Consider the following 15853-nt stretch of genomic DNA (forward strand, 5'->3'; position numbering starts at 1 on the left):
AGGGGGTGAATGAAAACAAGCCCGATCCTTGACAAATATTTCCGTAAACGTTGACGTATCGCTTGGTGTTTTGTTGTGTTCTGGGAGCGCTTGAACACCCAGAATCATCCATCCGTACAAGTTGGTCTGGGCGACACTACGATGGAAACGTCACGCTACAAGAACCGCCCCTAAATCCGTCGTCCAATGGTTGAAGCGCGTCCTGGGGGCCAGAGAGCCGCCGGGATAAAACCTCTACTGGGCCCGTCAGGCGCTCTTACGGCTCCGTAATAGCCAACCGGAGAAACTCTAATCCATCCGACCGAGCAGCCAAACAGAATATGTGCCATTCTAACTGACACTGGCGTTGGATAAAAGCCTTCGGATATTTCCAAGCGTTTCTTCTCCAAAAGGTAAAATATGGTTAGCATGCATTAGATATCATTTTTGCGCATTGATTTGGTGTGGATTTAATGGGGCCGGCAGGTGTAATTTATTGATAACTTCAGATTGTTCAACCAACAACTTCTGAGCCTCATAATGTAGCTACAGTAGGCCTATAACACGCAGTAAAACAAGCGAAATCTCTTTAAAAACGAGGAGCTTGACGTTAAAAACTCATCGACTAAACATTAAGTGCTTAAGTATCTAATATAAGAGGCTGTTTGATGCAAATAGTCATTAATAAATATTAAATAATAAATATATAACAATAGCCGTAACTGTCAGGTTCACCATAAATGTCCTTTTGCAGGGAATAAAACTATCAACGCAGGAATATTTTCACGCAAGACCTCATATGGACTAAAACACAGCAAATTAAGTGAGAGTGGACACTCGGACATATAACCAGGACATCAAGAGACCAAGACTTCTCTGAGAAATGTCCAACACAACTGGGCGAGGTAAAAACAATAAACGAGTTATTTTGAAATCTATACCGGAATCTGTAGATCACATGAAATGTCAAAATTTATCCTAATTTAAATTATATTTTACCATATAGTTCAGTTCAAGAAATTATAGGCTACTCAGGGAATATCAGACAGACCTTCCTTTTTATTTGATTAGTTTATTTTACAAATAGCTACTGTTAATTTATAGAAATTAGGAAATATAAAATATATAGAAAATGTAAATTTGACAGTAGTGGTTTGACAATTTATTATAGGAAGTTACGTGTCATATCACTATATTTCCAGCGGTCCGTGTTGGTCTCATGTTATATGAGGAATACTTGCTTATATATAACAAATAACAACATTGAGATCCTCTCACATTCATAACAAAAATCCGATTTGGGAAAATAAAAAAAATAAAAAAAACTTTCCTATGAATTGGATTTTTTGTTGTTGTTGAAATAGTTCATCTAACGATTGGAGTGCAGAAGAAGGGAGCAGAAATCTCGAGAGGAGTTAGACATGAAGTCTTTACTCGCACAGATATTGACTTTTCCTTCAGAGGTTAATGGCTTAAATCCGTCGGAGCTCAGTTCAACAATAAGAGCCTATAGCAATTGAGCAGTAAAACCTGCTCCAGACACCGCATTCTAACAACATGGATTTTTGCCGGTATTTTTGTAATTTACGACTGTATAAGAGCGGCGATGGAGAGAGACATCATTCAGTTTTTGTGTTTGGCCCCGAAAGCCGCTTTCCTGCTTTCTCTTTCTTACATGAAAATTAATGTATTGATAGTATTAATGGTGCGTTTTATAAGTTTTCATTTAGGTTGCTATAACATGTTTTCAGTTATTTTATACAACATCATGTATAGCACTTCTGTGGAGAAGACTTTACCTGAACATTTCGTTTTCCGTGTATTTAAACTCATGTAGAATTTAAATTATTTTTATATTCCGTTGTTCATTGAAACACGATTATTATGGTCCAGATTTGTTGGAATTTCGTCTCATGTTTTTACCCCCATTGCGTAGTGTAATGAAATTATAGGCTACGCAAATACTTAATTGTATGACATAGATCAAGTGTCCATAATGTCAAAACAAAATAGATCTAACATTTTTAATATAAATAATTAGTTAAAATCATTTTGTAAGCGATGCGCTATAGATTTTGTAGTTCAGGCCATGATCCAAAAAAAAGTCTCGTTGAAAACTCTATTAATAATGTACATAAACAATTAAAATCCATAGTCAAAACTAGGCTATACGATTTGGCTGCGTGAAAGTGAACGTAAAACTTAAATTAGTACAGCATTAGGAACATTAGGAATCTGTGTTAACCCTGTTTTTTCTATTTAAGCAGCCTACTTTTAAATTGGCATGATTGTGTTTACATAAAATGTTGCCAAAGCATTATACGAAAAAAAAAAAAATAAGCATTTTGGAAACAAAATTGTACTCAGAAGTAAGCTAAATGTCATTTGTCCTTAATTGTGGGGAAAAAACACGTTTTATTGTAAAAATGCAGTAAGTTTTCTGTTAGGATATGGTGTGGGTTAGTACTTATTTAACTAGCTGTTTATAAAAAAAACAAATGAAATCTATGAAAGGTCGCCATTTAGATAGTTGTGTGTGTGTGTATGTGTGTGTGTGTGTGTGTGTGTGTGTGTGTCTATTCTCCTGGGGTTTCTCTGCTTTAATATCCTGTCGCTTGCTGACTCTTGGCGAGGAGAGTTTGACACACTCCGCTAACACCGTTAATAGCGCCGTTTGATGTGGAAATGAAAGCTGCAAAAGAGAGAAAGGGGAAGAAGAGACTGAATGGGTTAAATTAAAAGTGAGGCGACCGTTAATAGCGCCGTTTGATGTGGAAATGAAAGCTGCAAAAGAGCAAAAGGGGAAGAAGAGACTGAATGGGTTAAATTAAAAGTGAGGCGCTTGTGAGAGTCACTGGTGCGGCGCAGCACCACACACGAGCGCGGACAAATTTCGTCACAAAAGGGCGCATGGCGAAAACACGAAAAACGAACATTAACATCTGCTGCTTAACATCAAATCTATTATCCAGACACTAAAAACAAAAACAATTATAATAGTAAAATTATTACTTATTACTGAACAATAGTTTCCTTATGAACATCGTATGTTTAATATTTAAATATTTTAAATTTTTAGACGTAAGCCCCTCTCTCTATTATTTCAGTGCAAAGGATGAATTTCTTTCAAATATCATTATTTTCCTCTGATAAAATGTTACATGTTTTATAGTTTTAATTGCCTTAGTATAGGTTATTTATACTCGAAGACACCAAAACGTTAATGGCTAAAACTGGAAATAGCAGTAGGTGATATCAGTTCATATATTATTATTATTTTTATAATTTCTTCTATATCTGAGACGAGTTTAATGCAGTCAGTAAATCCAAATATTCTACAGGACATCTGTGTCCCACAGGAGCATGAGATACATATCTGGAAAATCTTTCCAGAAAACTTGTACAGAGCGGTCTAGACCAGAAGCTGTCGGGTTACAGTACTAGCCTGGTGAACTGCAGCTTTATGTGATCGTTTTGAGTGTGGAATTGGTAACAGTGTCTGCTGGGTTCATAGAAACTGAGGAAACATCGGAAATGCTGAAGACATCATAGTGTAGTAGATGACATGACAATCTTTTTAAGTCTGTCAAGTGTGTTGAATCTGGAAAGGTTTTCTTCTGGACACTATTGAGAATGTACATAACTTTCAGAAGAGTGTTAATGTGATTCGGTAACTACCCAAAGAAAGCTAGATTTCTGTAATGAGGCCAATTCAATTCCCCCTGTGCTGACAGAGGCAGTGTTCATTGTGCACGTTTTTCTCATACATTTGGCATGATGTTTATGTCTGTTCATGTCCTTTCACCCCCAGGTCATGGGGGTCTTAATCAACTAGGTGGCATGTTTGTGAATGGACGCCCGCTCCCGGAGGTCATCCGGCAGAGGATTGTGGACATGGCGCACCAGGGCGTACGACCTTGTGACATCTCCCGCCAGCTGAGGGTCAGTCACGGCTGCGTCAGCAAGATCCTGGGCAGGTAAACAGTCCAGAGCAGCCCATACTGGAACACATCGAACACACACACACACTCACACACACACACACACGCACCACACACACACACACTCTAACAACAACAGGATGGGCCAAACACATTCACTTATTTTCTACTTTTCCTCACTTAGTGTTTGTTAAGTCTCCTCTGCTCCGCTGCCAAACATACCAAATCAGGATGTACATTTATTGACCAAGCTGCACTTGCAAGAACTTGGTGCTGATTTGCTCTAAAGTAACCATCTCATATCAAGTACTTCACATATATCACGTTACACACAATATACAATCTATAAGACGATATACAGCACAGTGCATGATATACACATGCAGAGTGAGCAGACTCAGAGTAGAGTAGATCGAATCTAGCAGAAATAAATGAAGAATAAGTGAGCAGACGGGTGACAGAAGGAAGCTGTGAAAGCAGCCAGCAGCTGTGTGTGAGTTTTGTTTTAATGGTTGTTTGTCTTTCAGGTATTATGAGACGGGCAGCATTAAACCAGGAGTCATTGGGGGCTCAAAGCCGAAAGTGGCGACTCCTAAAGTGGTGGAGAAGATAGCGGAGTACAAGCGTCAGAACCCGACCATGTTTGCGTGGGAGATCAGAGACCGACTGCTGGCCGAGGGCGTTTGTGACGGTGACACTGTGCCCAGCGTCAGCTCCATCAACAGGTACTGAACCCAAACCTCATCAAAGAACATTACACACCACAGAACGTCAATGTGCTTGAAAATCTTCATGGTCCTAGAATTTAGTCCTTAATTTTCTTTGTGCAAATTTAATCTTCCTTCTTGATTAACTTTGTTGACCCACTGTTTTCTTCTCTTAAAGGATTATTCGCACAAAAGTTCAACAGCCATTCAACCTTCCTCTGGACAGTAAAGGCCTCAGTCCTGGACATACACTGAGTAAGAACATACACTAACAATTCACAATAATATCTGTTTCAGTTCAGTGTGGTTAAAGTCAAGTCTGTTTGGTTTACAGTTCCCAGTTCAGCCGTCACTCCTCCAGAATCTCCTCAGTCGGACTCTTTAGGCTCCACCTACTCCATCAGCGGCCTGCTGGGAATCCCACAGACCAACGCCGAGGGCAAGAGGAGCCGCGATGACAGTGAGTCTTACACACTATTAGTGTGCTGTAATGCACCGATTCAGACAGCACTGAATGATGACAGAACCTCCAGACACCAAACATATCAAAGTTTAACAAATGAACCATGACATACTGAATGATGCTGCTCCGCTGTTTGCATGAGGCATAATTTTGATCCTGAAACATTAAATGAATTTCCAGGTTGGGTTAGGAGATGGGTTTAGGAAAAATGCATGGCTGAGATGAGAACAAATGTGGCACATTTTTCAGGTTTTGCAGAAATGTCTGTACTGGTACTATGTTTTAAAGAGAGTCCCGTTATCAGTAAAGAAATAATGAGCTTCCATTTGCGTGTCAGGTGATCAGGAGAGCTGTCGGCACAGTGTGGACTCTCAGGGCAGTGGCAGCGGACCCCGGAAACAGTTGAGGACCGAACACTTCCCTTCCCAGCACCTGGACTGCGGCTTCGAGAGGCACCACTACAGCTCCGACACATTCAGCCAGACTGTGGCCGGCAAAACAGAGCAGGTACTGGAGCAAAACACTGTCCCAATCACTGCGCATGCACACAGATATTCAGCTACTGACTCTCTCTCTCCTGCAGTCACTCTATCCTCTCTCGCTCATCAATGGCAGTTTGAACGAGGGTAAAAGTGCTTCAGCTATCAGTCGAAACCTGGCAGCACATCAGGGATACACAGTGGTTGCAGGTAATAACCACAATTCATATGTAAAAGCCTTTAATTCCTCATTTATTCTCCTAATCAGAACGATATTTACAAAAAGAGAGGCACATTTACTGTATGAAAAGACACTTCCGGAGTGCCATGTCCAGCAACACATTACACAGTTCATTTAGCAAACCGCTCAGTCCTGTATTCCCCAAATTCATAATTCATATTTGATTGTTGTATTCGCCATTTTCGTCATTGTTTTGCATATGTGCTTATGCTGTCTGTGATTATTGTAATCCATTCCATTGCAAATCAATTAACATTCATACATTAATTTTTCCACCTGTCTGTCGACCCGTGCTCCACCTCAGAAGCTCTACAGCCCCTCCCACTCTGTTTGAAACAGGAAATGTCACCCGAGGTGAACAGCTCAAGCCCCTCCCCCAACATCATCGCTAATTCAGCCTTCCTGGAGCTCACTTCCATTTCGGCTCCGTCATCAGTGCCCATCGCTAACAGCTGCAGCAATGCCACTCATTTATCTCATGGCTTCAACTCATTTTCCCATTATGCCCCAGTGCACGGGCAGTTCAGCAGCCCGCCGCTCATTGCAGGTAAAACGTCACACATCGCTCATGCATCCATCATCCCAGTTTCCCCACCTGTCCGGTGTTTTCGATACTGTGAGACAAAACAATGATTGGATTTGATGACTGTTTCAGGCAGAGATGTTGCGAGCTCAATGCTGCCCGGTTATCCTCCCCACATCCCGTCGGCCACGCAGTCAGGCTTCTCGTCATCCACCATTACTGGGATGGTAGCAGGTGAGCCAGCCTTTTGAATTCTCATGCATTTAGCTGTGTTTGTTAAAGGGGTCATATGATGCGATTTCAAGTTTTCCTTTCTCTTTGGAGTGTTACTAGCTGTTTGTGAATAGATAAGATCCCTAAAGTTGCAAAGACTAAAGTCTCAAACCCAATGAGATATTCTTTATAAAAGTTAAGACTCGTACATGTCTGCGTCACGGTGTAGGAAGATTTGCATAACACCGCCCAAATGTTCACGCAAAGAAAGAAGGCGTAACTTTATTGTTGCTGCCACCGCCGCCGCCATGTTGTGAAGACGCTGTGTGTTTCGTTGTGAAAGCGAAAATACTTTGTTTGGTCTTCCAAAAGAGGACACAACTAGAAATCAGTGGTTAAGTTGTATTTACAACACCGTTCCAGAACAGTTCAACTGTGTAAAAAGACAGTATAAGTCATTATAATCAGTAATTATGTCCCCACTGGATGCAACAAATGCCTCGTTTGTAATAAGTTTTATTGGTTTTGTCTTGCCGTGCTGGGAGACGGCACCACAGTGTGTTAAGGGGCGTAACATTTCCGTCACACGCTTGAGGTATTCGGCCAATCACAATGCACTGGATATCTGGCCAATCAGAGCACACCTCGCTTTTCAGAACGATGAGCTTTGTAAAAATCGACATGTTTCAGAAAGGCGGGGCATAGAGGAGAAACAATAATGTACAGTATGTGGAAAATAATGTGTTATTTGAACCTTAAACCGCATAGACACATTTCATTACACCAAATACACAAAATAATGTTCTTTTTAGCAATGTCATATGACCCCTTTAAGGCAAGTGTCACTATTCAGTGGGGATTTTTTCCATCAAACACATTTATTCAAATAAGGCACTAATCACTTGATGTAGATGGGTTACAGCTAAGGCGGGACTGTTTCTGGTATGTATTTGGCGTAATAGAAGGTCATGTGCTCAAAAACAGCAGCAATAAACAACACTTACATATCTGCTTAATTATATAATTCTAACATTAAATATTTAAATATGGGAAAGAGTTAATTAAAGTGACACTGGCTGTTCAGAGAATATTTTGCATTTGTAATCTCTTTATTTTTCTTATGTTGAATGTACTGTTTCTGAACCACCAAGCTTGAACCATTTTACCCAGAGAGTTCAAATTTCAATTCATTTTGACCTGCCCAATAACACAGGACTACAGGGCATGAGCCAGCCAACCACCCAGAACAGCCTAGCAACTGCACAACAAATCCACAACCACAGAGACACTTACTGTGATTCCTATTTATTAAAAGAATAATCTGTCTTCCGTTCTTCATTTCACCCCTACTCTAGATTGTGTACTAGTCTAGCTTAGATTTAAACGTTCCACTGTATGCTCTGAATCTGGTTCTTATGACAAATGACTTGTGATGTTCCTCAATTGGATAAAAACATCTGCTCAGTGAGCTCAAAGTGAATATATAGCAACAATCCAGTATTGGTGAGTTTCACACAGGCATTCGCATTTACTTCAGGAATTGTAAAAATCTAGTTTTGTGATTCCGCGTTCTCATCAGTGCAGTTTCTCTGAAACAGTCGGTGATAAACATGGTACAGTATGAATGTGAGGAGCGCACAGAGCGTGTGAGAGTGCCGGGAGGGCGGTTTAGAGATTAACAGAGGGACGGGTGGGTTAATCAGTAGCTGGTTTGCTGTGGTATAGCAGGTCTGGGCGAATGGGGGGAACGGGGCAGGAGTTCCGCCCTGCTGCCCGCAGCGGCCCCTCTCACCCGACCACACAGCGCCACAGGAACCACACTGGGGCCCCACTGAGGGATCATGACTATCAGTCCCAGAGAGATGGAGAGAAAGACAGTCTTAGGCGGAATGCAAACTGTGAATGAATGCACAATCTGTATGGAAAGCATATACAGAGAGTATATCCATTAAGGAACAAACGGTAGGAGGAGTGCGAGGCAAACGCAGCAGAGCTCGATGGAGCTGCTCAGACTCTGATACACTTTTCTTTTTTCATATGAAGTCTGCCCTGCCAAGCGCGAAATGAGAGGGTCTGATTTATTATTTTTCTGGTGGGCTTGCTGAGAGGAAGCGTTCATACACAATTACTCACTGAAGGGGGGGATTCAATCCGGCTCCCATAATTACCAATTAGATATTGGAATGTTAAAAAAAAGAATGGCAGAGGGAGGCGGCGAGAGCATGAAAGGCTAAAGGAGGAAGTGAGGGATGGAGAGACGCTAAAGCAGACTGACTGTATGCACCAGTGAGCAGCCGTCCACCTGCCCAGCCTGCGGGATTAATGGTTTACAAGCGCCTCTAACCACCAAGTGAATGATGTGCTAGAGCTCAAGCTGCCGAAAGTGCAGACGAATTCGCACAACACTTTACAGGACGAGAGCCTAAGTCTGAATCTGTTGTCATTCAAGGAGTTTGTTTGTTGCATGCTTGTTGTTGCTGGTGTCTTGTTTAATGTGTTCACCTGTGGATGTGTGTTCACCTGCAGGTCCAGAATACACGGGCCAGACCTACAGCCACACGCCATACACTTCCTACAGTGACGCCTGGAGATTCACCAACTCCAGCATATTAGGTACGTTGAGCAGAATCAACAGTGTGTCTCTGAGGACTTTAAGTGTCTCCACATGGTTATGGTTGTCTAGTAGTACAGTGGTTCCCAAGCCTGGTCCTGGAGGCACCCCAACACTGCACATTTTGCATGTCTCCTTTCTCTGACGCACCAATTTCAGGTCTTGGAGTCTCTACTAATGAGCTGATGACCTGAATCAGGTGTGTTTGATAAAGGAGACATGCAAAACGTGCAGTGTTGGGGTGCCTCCAGGACCAGGGTTGGGAACCATTGGTCTAGTAGAGGGTATTCGCTATACATGTGAAAAAAAACTACCTGTATACACCCAAATGGGACCGCCTTGCCCTTCAACTGTTGCATAAAGTTTCAGTCACATGTCCTCTGAGGTAGTAACTTTTTGTGTCTTCCGGCTATTGAACGTTTCTGTGGAAAGAAATAATGCCACAGTCACAAGACGGCCGTTAGCCCTCTAGCTCGTGATTTAATTAGAATTACAGAGCAGACAAACTGAAGTTTCAACAATACAAAATAATATAACAAATGTTCTACTTTGGCTCCTCAGTATACTCTATGGACTCCCTGTCTCCCCCTGCAGGTTCCCCATATTACTACAGTTCAGCCGCGCGAGCGCCGCCTCCCTCCACCGCCGCTTATGATCATCTCTAGTACCGGACTTTTAACAGTGGAGTGTCCAATGAAAGACACAAGGAGTGAAGAAAAACGAAAACATATTGACGGACAATACCTTTTATTGCCTGTAAAACTATTTATGTCCTTTGTTCAAGGCGCGATTAAAGGCCACGTTTACATCTTCATCCACCAGTCAGAACATGTCATGCCTGTGTTTTTATTTCTCTGCCGCCAAATAGTTATGTAAACTGTTTTCATATAGGCTATTCATGGACAGAAAGTTATTTTTAGCAGCTGAAGCATCTGAAGTGTAGCTTACACGGTCGACAAATACTACGAAACTGCATCCACACAACTGAACTATATAAATTAAAATGTTATAAATTATTTTAACGGAACATGAGAAACACCTTTCACTGATTACGAAATGGAGTAAATGCCATTTTGCTCACGTGACATTTTGATGTTGGATTCGAGCTGAATGAATTGCTATCGGATGGGCTTCATTGATATTCATACAGCAAATATTTAAAACGACATATAATAGCACGATGATAACGAGCGGATATTTCTCTCTTCGATGTGCCATCCACCAAATCCACAAAGATTATCAAAAACATCACGGCTGCATATTCTGTCCAAACCATTACAGAAGTTTAATGTTTTGGGGCAATATGTAAATAATGTAGAGATGGCAAACCCCTATTAAAATGAAATTGATTTATAATACACATGATTATTAAGGCTGAACCGTGTGGGGATTGATTAGTTATAAAATCTTTATATTCTCGCTTTTATTTTATTTTTTTCCAGCTTATCATCAAGCTTATATTTCTGTGATAAAATGAGTTTGAGTTTCAGAGATTACGTTTTATTGTACTGTTAATTATATTATTCAAATGTAAATTAATAATTTCTACAGAATTATTTTGAATTAAATAAAGCATGACAAAGTCCACTCATGTGTTTTCCTCTTTGTACCATAATAATAAGTGCAATTATATATTCCATATTGTCAGAATATAAGAGCAAACAGCTTGATTATCCTTAAATATATCAAACCTTCATATAGGCCTAGGCCTAATTGCATAGGCTGCTGCTACTGCTAGGGTAGTTGGCGCTGATTATTATGGTGTCTCTACTATTTTACTGTTGAAAGCCATAAATTATGTTGCATATTTTTCGCCAGTCAGCGGTTTAACGGAACACATGAAAGGGACAAAAGCAATGATCCTGAAAACATGCGCATCTGTTTAATTTCCTTTTTTATTTTCTGCATCACGTACTTTTATTTGCAATTATTTCTCGCCTCTTTGTGGCCTCATTATAATGGCTCTTTAACGAGGCCACGGTTCGACGGTGCCGCGGCCCACCTGGATCCAGCGCGCGCGTGATGAATGAGGGCCGTTTACACGTGGAAACCGAGAACACGAGCGCCTGGGGCTCCGGTACACGACAAGAATCCTGAACGATAAAGACACTGACCGTCGAAGACCCTCGATATTTACTTTTTTTTTTTTCCGTGTGAGTACAGAATGTTGTGTAAATGTGCGGGAGCGCGAGGATTCTTAATAACATCAGTTTAACCGTTTGGAAATGAACTACACTGTGAAATCACTCATGGGCATAACCTTCCTCATGTGATAGCAATCTTTCGCTTCTGCTTTATAATTTATTTTGAGATCGTCCAGAGTTTTCCAAAGTAGCCTATATTGGAACCACAAACACAAACCTACAATTTACCACCAATGGGAGAGTAACACACACGTACACACACACGTCGGGTTTATCCTTGTGGAGACTCTCCGTAGGCGTAATTGTTTTTATACTGTACAAACCGTATGTTCCATCGCCCTACACCAACCTACACCCAGACCTACCCCTCAAATAACACTTTTTGCATTTTTATATTCTCAACAAAAAAAAAAGTCCCCATGAGTCGGTGTGTATTCAGGTTTAAGTCCCCACCGGAATTGAAAAACATGCGCACACACACACACACACACACACACACACGCATGTTTAAACTGACGATTGAATTAAGTTTTAATTAAAACATTTTCCATAAGCTATGTTTACCATTTTGAATTAAAGTGTGTAGAAAGGAAAGGAAGATAATTGGTATTTATGGCAAAATAAACGTTTAAAACAAGTAGCCTACATTTTATTAGGCCTAGCACACTAAACTGTAACAAATTCACTCGTAGGCTACTTGCATGGATAAGATGTTTTATTACCTTTTCCCAATACACAAAATAAAACGCGACTTTACCCGTTATAATCTCTGAAATATGGGAGTTTTTTAAATTTATTATTTTTTTATAAATAAATAAATAGGCAGTAGCCTATTTTTCAAATTAATTTTCGGCCGAATTATCCATAACCCAACAGGTAAAGTCAAGTAACCGGTCTTTAATATCCTCCTGAGAACCATAAACATGTTTTGTGAATTTTTTTTTATTTTTATGTCATTACATTGGTTGCATAAGAAATAAATGTAGAAAATTATTCAATGTCCTTTGTAGAGGACGTCAGTATACCTTATAAAAAAATAAAAAATAAAATGTATAGGCAAAAACAATTATTTATTTTTTCATTCACCAATCAGTTTTTAGGTTTCAGACTATTTTGAACCAAACTTTGTACAAAGATGATTCTCAACTATGTCATGAAAGATATAACAGAATGATTGATATACTATTTTACTTTATGCAATATGTGCATAAAATGTCCATAATTGATATTCCCATTTTATTCAGTTTATCTATACACTGCATCTAATTTGCATTTTAATGTGTTCTTGGGGCAAATCATAATAAAAAAAAAAGTAGTGTTATAGTGGGAGTAATAACTTGGCAACATTTTGATAAGATTATCTAATTTTTTCATAGGAATATTGATCTAGAATTTATTTCCCTGTTGTGTCTCCCCAAAATGCCGTTTGTCCTGGTGTCCTCTACAGTAGACATGTATGAAATGTAAGAAATGATGCCTTGTTTCGTAACAAAAAGTCTTTTTCCGACATTTTTCTGAGATGTTTATTTACGACAAACAATTTGAAAATTAGTCAGACTAAAATGATAATTACGAAATATAATCATATTTCCCTAAGAGTGCTAAATTTGATCATTCTGTCAATATCAGTCATATTTAAAGACCAAGGAGAGGGAGTGTCTATCAAACCTCCAAACATGTTATATCTCTAAAAAGCTGAATGTGCTCTGTAAAAGACATCCAGACATAAAACCGTGGCATGTATGGTCTCAGAGAAATTCACTAAAATATAATGTCCTCTACAGAGGACAAAAGTCTATGCCTGGGTCCCAGGAGGATATCAAATAAACCGTTTAAAGCAAAACCCGATCGTCAAACATTTTGGCCAATCATTTTGATTCCGCGCTGAATGTACCTTTACCGCTGCTCTGATTCTTGCATGTCCGTTTGCCTTTTTGTCCAGTTACGTTTTGATATCAAAACCGGAGGAAAAACTCCGGTAATTTCAATCCTCACGTAAACGCTTTGTCAAGTTTATAAAACGTTTATATTGTTGTGCATGTAAATGCACTCACTGAAAACATTTAAACTTCTGTGTTCAAGCACGCAGATGTGTGTATGTGTGTGTGTGTGTGTTCATGGAGGCAAAAATTACACCAAATCCCTTCCTGTCATCAACCTCAAAAAATCTCTGCCAGTGCTGCCAACTGGGCTCCTGCCCGCTGCGTAATGACCACAACTATCAAACCTTCATGCTGCTGAAATCCAAAGAGAGTGAGAAAAACAAGAATGTGTGGCCATAAAGGCAATGATAATACTTCCTCCCTGTCTCTTTTAACAGCCTCTTTCTGTATTTGTGCCTCATTCACACTGTTACCCCTCCCTTCCCCTCGCCCAGGGCAACTCAAGCCCTATTAGCATGGTGCTCCGGCTGTCGGTTTGCCAGTAATGAGTCCGGCAGCACAATACGGGCACCGGGCTGGAACAGCTGAGAGAGGACAAAGCCTCTGAAAATGGGGCTGGGCAGAGGGCACAGAGAGAGAGAGAGCGGGGCCAGGAGTGTGTGGGCATGTGTTACAATCATCACAGGAGCCAAATAATAGGCAGACAGGGACCCTTCAGGAGCTCCAGCCAAGAAGGCAGCTCACTGTTGGTGTGCTAATACGTCATGTGTGTTTCAAAGAGTTTACGCTCCCGTCCTGCACTGCATGCTCAACTGGAAACTTTGCGTTTGTAGTCAACAACAAACTCCAAGTCCCCTCTAGAACCGTCGGTCTGCCAAAATAAATTAAGAGCCGTGTCAACTGACATCATGAAGCTGTTCTTCCTCAGTCTGCTGGTTATTTGTGGGTGAAGAGGGTCATTGTAGCTTTGACAGAAGCACTTAACCCAGATTGGGTGAATGAACCCACCAGCCTCATTAATTGATTTCAGCAGCAAACACTGTCAGTTTATGACATCAAATTTGCAGCCTTTTCAATGCCAATTAATTAGTGATCATTTCTGTTGAGCTTATTGTCCTCCATAGTGTGTTTGGTTTATGTGGAGCGGACAGCATTCCTCAAGAGTACAGATCCAGCCCTAATAAAGCTACATAATAAACAGGTTCATTATGAAAATGTGTGTGTAAAACAGCACAGGGATTTCCTCAGTTTCTATGTCATGTGACTTTGAGTCTTTCACTGGATTTGGCCAAATTTTTTCATTGAAACACAGAAATCTCACTGTTCACTATAAACATCCATTTATATGAACTGAACTGAATTGACCAAAATAGAATAATCGCTGATGAACCAAATGTATTTTGAGACTTTAAGCAGCCAAATAATTTGCTCTTTTCTAAACTTTTTAAAATGACAAAAAAAAAAAAAAAACAGGAATAGTTTATTATGAAGAAATAAACCACAGTACCGTTTTCAGCATGCAAACACAAGCACACATAACATTTGCATGCACTATTCGTGAGGCATCAAATATAGCCTTAGAGGAACAACATTTGAATGCTTCGCATTTACTCACATTGAAACCCACCACCAGATCATGGATTAAACCTATTATATTGTTTCAAATGTTTGATTTTGAGCAAGTGGGGAATTTCTCCACAAAAAATAGGACCATGCTTTATTTTTATGCTACATGCCTCAATATAAGACAATCAATCCAAATAATCTGTTTATATCAGTTGTATCATTTCATATCAGTTTATTTCTGATGTCCATTAAAATGTATAATAATAATAATTATTATTATTATGGGCTTTAAGTTATTACAAGTTGATTCTAAATAAATTACAACAACGTTAATACAAAAATACTGTAGATTCGGGTTAATTTTTTCAAAAGTGATTTTCTAAAACTTATAGTTGTAACTCAGTATTGATGTTGCTTTGTTTTGTTTTTTTTGTCAGAAGTAGACTGCATAAACATGGTGTAAGAACATTAAAAGCGGGCAGGAAAACAGAATACCAAATATTCATTTCATAATACATAAGGCACAGCTTATGGTGAAAGTTTTAAGTGAAATTACCTGTGTTGCAATAGCAGACAGCAAGATCTTTTATTTTGCAATGCAAGTAAAAGTTTCTGTGTAATAGATGTAACTCTGCAGTATGACATTATGGTTTGTTTTATCTCTCAGTTTCACGCTACAGCAGTCATTTGTTGTATTTTAAATATTCAGTCAGAATTCAGGGGCAGTCGTAGCCTAATGGTTATAGACAGACTTGTAACCCAAAGGTCGCAGATTTGACCGGCAGGGAATGTAGGTGGGGGGAGTGAATGACCAGCGCTCTCTTTCAGCCTCAATATCACAACTGAGGTGAGACCCTTGAGCAAGGTACCGAACCCCCAACTGCTCCTCAGTCGCTGCAGCAAAAATGGCTGCCCACTGCTCCGGGTGTGTGTGTGTGTGTGTTCACTACTCAGGGCTGTGTGTGTGTGTGCACTTGGATGGGTTAAATGCAGAGCACAAATTCTGAGTATGGGACACCATACTTGACTACATCTACTTTGTGTCAGAGGCCGCTATGCTCCATTTGGCACCAAGCGATAAAAACAGCAAAGAGACGTGATTT

At 40.1% G+C, this 15853-nt stretch overlaps 1 protein-coding gene across 1 annotated transcript; it reads left to right on the forward strand.

Moving 5' to 3' along the window:
- Positions 1–337: 337 nt before the first annotated feature.
- pax8 (paired box 8) lies at positions 338–10483 on the forward strand (the record flags this gene model as incomplete). Its single annotated transcript, XM_016555067.1, has 11 exons — positions 338–392; positions 3791–3956; positions 4448–4645; positions 4806–4882; positions 4962–5087; positions 5428–5597; positions 5674–5779; positions 6115–6357; positions 6466–6567; positions 9073–9159; positions 9752–10483. Coding segments are annotated over 11 exons (1401 nt in total), but the record flags the coding sequence as incomplete, so codon positions are not given.
- Positions 10484–15853: the final 5370 nt, after the last annotated feature.

Source organism: Sinocyclocheilus rhinocerous, unplaced genomic scaffold (assembly GCF_001515625.1).
Source record: "Sinocyclocheilus rhinocerous isolate Xijiao unplaced genomic scaffold, SAMN03320098_v1.1 scaffold1971, whole genome shotgun sequence".
NCBI lineage: Eukaryota > Metazoa > Chordata > Actinopteri > Cypriniformes > Cyprinidae > Sinocyclocheilus > Sinocyclocheilus rhinocerous.